Consider the following 4,580-nt stretch of genomic DNA (forward strand, 5'->3'; position numbering starts at 1 on the left):
CATTTCATCAGAAGCAATCAAACTGCTTCTGAAGTTTTATCAGAAGAAGTATTTTTTTAAGAGAAAAAGAAAACACAATTCAACCCCCCCCCCCCCCCCTTCTTGTGTTTTTCACCTTCAGATAGGTTTTAAATGTCTTGGTATAATCCCAAGATGATAAAATATCAACATTGATGAAATCGTAATAAAATTTTCATAAAAACTTCATTTAAAACATGTTATATCACCATATTTAAGACAAATTATTAGATAGAGAGACCAAAACTGTCGAACTTCAAAATAGGGGGACCAATTTCACAAAAAGATGAAAATAGGGGGACCAAAACTGCAAAAGGACAAAATTTTTGAAAAAATAAATTGACAAAAATTTCAATTCAATCAAAGATGGAGTATTTGAGACTCATTTAAAAAAACTTATTAGGATCCAAACATTAATTGAAGGGTTTTTCTATTATATGCAAATTTGCACATGTTAAGCAGTTTAAAATAGTAAGATTTTATCGAAACTTGTGCACTTTATATTATATATGTATAATTTTTAATAAATAATTGTTCTTAATGTAAAATGTTGCATTTATTTTTCCTACTAGGAGACTTAAAAAGGAATGAGAAAAAGGTTGAAGCTGATAAAAGGAAGAAAAAAACTCTGAAAAATGAAGAGAGAAGAAAGAATTTGTGGATCTAGTGTTAATAGATCATGATAATATAATGAAGCTATAATGAAGCTACATGATCTAATGATTATGGTTAAATGGACTACAATGGTCCAAAACATTTACTTGATCATTTTTAGTCTTCTCCGAGAGAGCGACATTTTTAGTGAATTATCTTTTATCAAATACTACTGATGTAATTACCATTGAAAAATATAATGAGCAAAAGATTTTTATTGAATTAAATTCACAATAAAATATATTGAGCTTGAAGTGGTAAAAATATTATTAATTAAAAGGTAGAATTGCTAAACAAGTAATTGACAATATATTCAAAATAAAAAGGTCACTCATTTTGGAACAAATTATTTTTACAAATGAATCACTCATTGAAAAATGAGGGAGTAGCCAATATAAAAACTCCATGTTTTTTGCCTTAAGAAAATAAACCCGTGTTATAAAATTTATACTTGCACTAGCAAATGACATTTTTTATATTGGGAACTTTAATTAAACACATATGTAGTATTATTGAAGATTAATCTCTGAGATACACGATCAAGGACATTTAAACACACTTGAGGGAACAATAAATAATTATTAATTAATCTGGAGATTAAGTTTAAGCAAGAATCTCATTCAAAGGCTTGGCTTCAATTTTTGCCTTCTCTAAGTCCCTAAGTTCTTTTTCTTCCTTAGCCAGCTTCTTCATCCTAGCAATCTCAAGGTCCTTGCTCATCTTCCTCCTATACATTTCAGCAAAAGTGATTGGTTCTTCCATCACAGATTTCTCTCCATCTCTAATCTTCAAAGGGTACACAGTTGCATCTGGTGCTGGATTTTGGAATGTTGCTATGGATAAACGGCTATAGTTGGAATTCACCACTGCTTGGTGATCAGCATTTTTGAACCGTCCATTACTTAGATACTGCATGTACCACGCCACAATTAAACAAATCATTAAAAAAAGGAACCATGCAGTAAAAAAAGGTGATTTTGTTGACATAATACAAAATGATGTAACTCAAAAAATTGACCATATTCACTTAGTCTTATTTAGTGTACCTTAAAATAACAGGTCTCTAAAATTAATGCAACGAAAATCATTTCCCAAGATTTGCCGAAATAAGTAATCAAATTGGACCTATGTGAGAGTGACATTATTTTCTGAAGGAAGAGTGTGACATTTATTTTTCTTTTGTTTTTTGAGGGAGAGTATGACATTTATTATTTTACACAAAAAGAGAACTTTGCATACAGTGATGTGGACAAGTTTTCTATGTCTAATAAAGTCTTCATGGGTCCCACTTAAAACATAAACCTTCGTAAGATATTCCTTGTGCTATAAGACAAACGGGATAAGTCATTTTAATAAATGATAAACAAATCTAGTAGTTAATTTTTTTTTTTTGGGTTACCACTAAATTTTTTATTTTTTATAGGTATCTGACAGGTGATTTGGTGAATCAATAACAACGAAAAGAGTATACTCATTTTCTATCATAAATTAATATAGGATTTTTTTTTGACTAAATCAATATAGGATTATGTTTAGTCAAAACAAAAAAGTGAATTTAAGATTATGTTGATTATATTATAGGAACAATCTTAAGAAGAAGAAAAAAAAAAAAAAAAGGGGGGGGGGGGAACATAACAAGAAGAGTACTCACAGGACATATAAAACAAAATTATTTTTTAAAATAAATTATATTATAAGGTGGAAGTGGTTTCTAACAAAAATAAAAAAGAAACATTTATTCCATACTCTTTGAACTGTAAGTACACACAAAAAGTGGTGACAGAAAAAAGGGAAAATAACAAGGAAAAGAGTACTCACATGACCATGGTCTCCAAGATTAACAACAAAAGCACCTTCAACTGGTTGAACAGTGATCCATGTCTTACCATTATCTTTGGTAGCTTGAAGACCACCCACTTGGTCTTGAAGCAATAGAGTAATAGTGCCAGGGTCAGTGTGTCGTTTTAGGCCAAGAGTTAGGTCTGGTTGAGGGCATTTTGGGTAGTAATTGATCACAACTTTTTGATCCATATCAACACATGCTTTTGTTAGAGCATCTTTTTCTAACCCCATAGCCTCAGATAACACTTCCAATAACTTGCATGCTAAATTCATTAGTTTCTCACTGTATTGTTCTGTTACCTCTTTCCATCCTTCTGGCTTGTCTGGCCACCTTGAATAGTCTCTTTGTCTAATTGGGTATGAAAAATATGTCACTAGCTCTCTCCAATCTTTAACAGCTTCTCCCTGAAAAATAAAAGTTAGTACAGTGATTCAAAATCTTCTTTTTCGAAAACCATATTCCCAAATTAAATCGCGTATATTTGGATCATATTTGATTTTTTTAGAATAATCATTCAAAACGGACTGAACTGCATGTGATTTTTATTTTAGATCAGATGATTTTTTGTCTTAAAACCAATCCAAACAACGACGTGAACACCTTCAATCGTACTCTCTATAAGATTTTTATTTTACTTTGACTCATTAAATCGTCTATTTGTGAAGTAGTTCAAATCCGTCTAAAAGAAAAAATTAGATCTTTCAATTTCTGCCTTGAAAATTAGTCAAACGTCCGATAATCAGTTTACTCGAGAATTAGTCTTATAATGGAATGAGCTTGAGCCATATGATAACTTGTGGACCTACTAGTCAAAGTCAAATATCATATCTTCAACAAAGGACTAACAATAACTAAACAATAATGAATGTTAAAGATTATAATGATTTGGTATTGTGATTATCTCTTTATAAATAATCATAAATTTCATTTATGATAAATACAAGATTTTTATGTAATATTAAGTTGTTTATAGAAATATGATGCAACCAATTATTTATACCAAAATAGGGCAGTTAAATGCTGAAAAAAAGACAGTGTAAAATAATAGTGTAAAGGGAAGAAAATTTGTTTACTTGAAGATGACTAGAGACTATGAAGCCACCCTTTTTACCACCAGACATGTCAAACCGGAGCTTCTCTTCTGGCGGCAAATCAAAGAACCCTTTAGCAAAACGAGTCATCTCAGAAATAAGCTTTGAATCCACACCATGATCAACAACTTGAAAGATACCCCAGTTTTCACAAGCTTCTACAATCTTGTTGCATATCTCTGCCCTACGGCCACCAGCGTCGTCGATTCCATCAAGAGAAATGATTGGAATCTCGTTGCTGAAGTTGTTGTAAGCAACTTTTGGACGCTCATCTTCTTCGCGAACAAAACTGGATTCGAGGGTCTTTTCTTGAGCAAGATAGGTGAGAGTTTGAGCTGGTGCCATTGTTTGCAAGGAAGATTGCTGTGTTTTGGAAGAGATAGTCAAATAAATAGAGTGATGACTTTGAAGGATGGATGGTAAGAGAATGGAAGATATAGAAGTTAGGTTATTATGAAAGTTTGTTACACCTCCTTATTTATAATATTATTGATGGGCCATTTTTTTTACATGGGTCTTTTTTTTTTCATGGGTCCAAAATAATTGTCTTATTTTACACAATTTTAAAAAATTATAAATGAAAGAAAATATGATGGTAATTTTGTTAGATCACAAGGGGTGTCATCTCCATTGCAAGTGCAAATTCATCCATTTATATGTGTATATTTTTTATGAATAATTATTGGTCGACAACCTTTTTTCTATACCACTCATGTACACATCCATGTGACAGGGATATTTTGGGAAATTCACCTTATCATCATTCTCTTTTTCTTTGTGTGTAGGGACCACGTAGACACATGTCACAATTGTGTGCGGATGTTCAAAAGGTGTATGTCATCTAAGGTGGTTTATGTATCACCACTTATGTTTGTTTTATTAAGTGAAAGGTTTTTCATGCTGATACACTTACATTATTGTTGACACTCACCACATCAATGAAACATGACATACACTTGTATTGTTATTGACAC

General features: G+C 31.4%; 1 protein-coding gene across 1 annotated transcript; it reads right to left on the minus strand.

Moving 5' to 3' along the window:
* Positions 1–1,088: 1,088 nt before the first annotated feature.
* On the minus strand, positions 1,089–4,057 carry LOC11408162 (naringenin,2-oxoglutarate 3-dioxygenase). Its single transcript, XM_003629275.4, has 3 exons — positions 3,589–4,057; positions 2,491–2,919; positions 1,089–1,581 (listed from the first exon to the last, which is right to left on the minus strand). Exons 1-3 carry the CDS (start codon positions 3,949–3,951, stop codon positions 1,276–1,278), a joined length of 1,098 nt encoding a protein of 365 aa, XP_003629323.1. The 5' UTR covers positions 3,952–4,057; the 3' UTR covers positions 1,089–1,275.
* Between the last annotated feature and the right edge of the window lie 523 nt (positions 4,058–4,580).

The sequence above is a fragment of the Medicago truncatula genome, chromosome 8 (genome assembly GCF_003473485.1).
Source record: "Medicago truncatula cultivar Jemalong A17 chromosome 8, MtrunA17r5.0-ANR, whole genome shotgun sequence".
In the NCBI taxonomy this organism is placed as follows: Eukaryota; Viridiplantae; Streptophyta; class Magnoliopsida; order Fabales; family Fabaceae; genus Medicago; species Medicago truncatula.

What these genes read in the sequence shown, in the direction of transcription:
- LOC11408162 (XM_003629275.4), bottom strand. Translation starts at nt 3,951, where the DNA reads ATGGCACCAGCTCAAACTCTCACCTATCTTGCTCAAGAAAAGACCCTC. An exon ending in TAGTCTCTAGTCATCTTCAA is followed by an intron (nt 2,920 to 3,588) that starts GTAAACAAATTT and finishes TTTATTTTTCAG; the next exon opens with GGAGAAGCTGTTAAAGATTG. An exon ending in ATCTTGGAGACCATGGTCAT is followed by an intron (nt 1,582 to 2,490) that starts GTGAGTACTCTT and finishes TGGTACATGCAG; the next exon opens with TATCTAAGTAATGGACGGTT.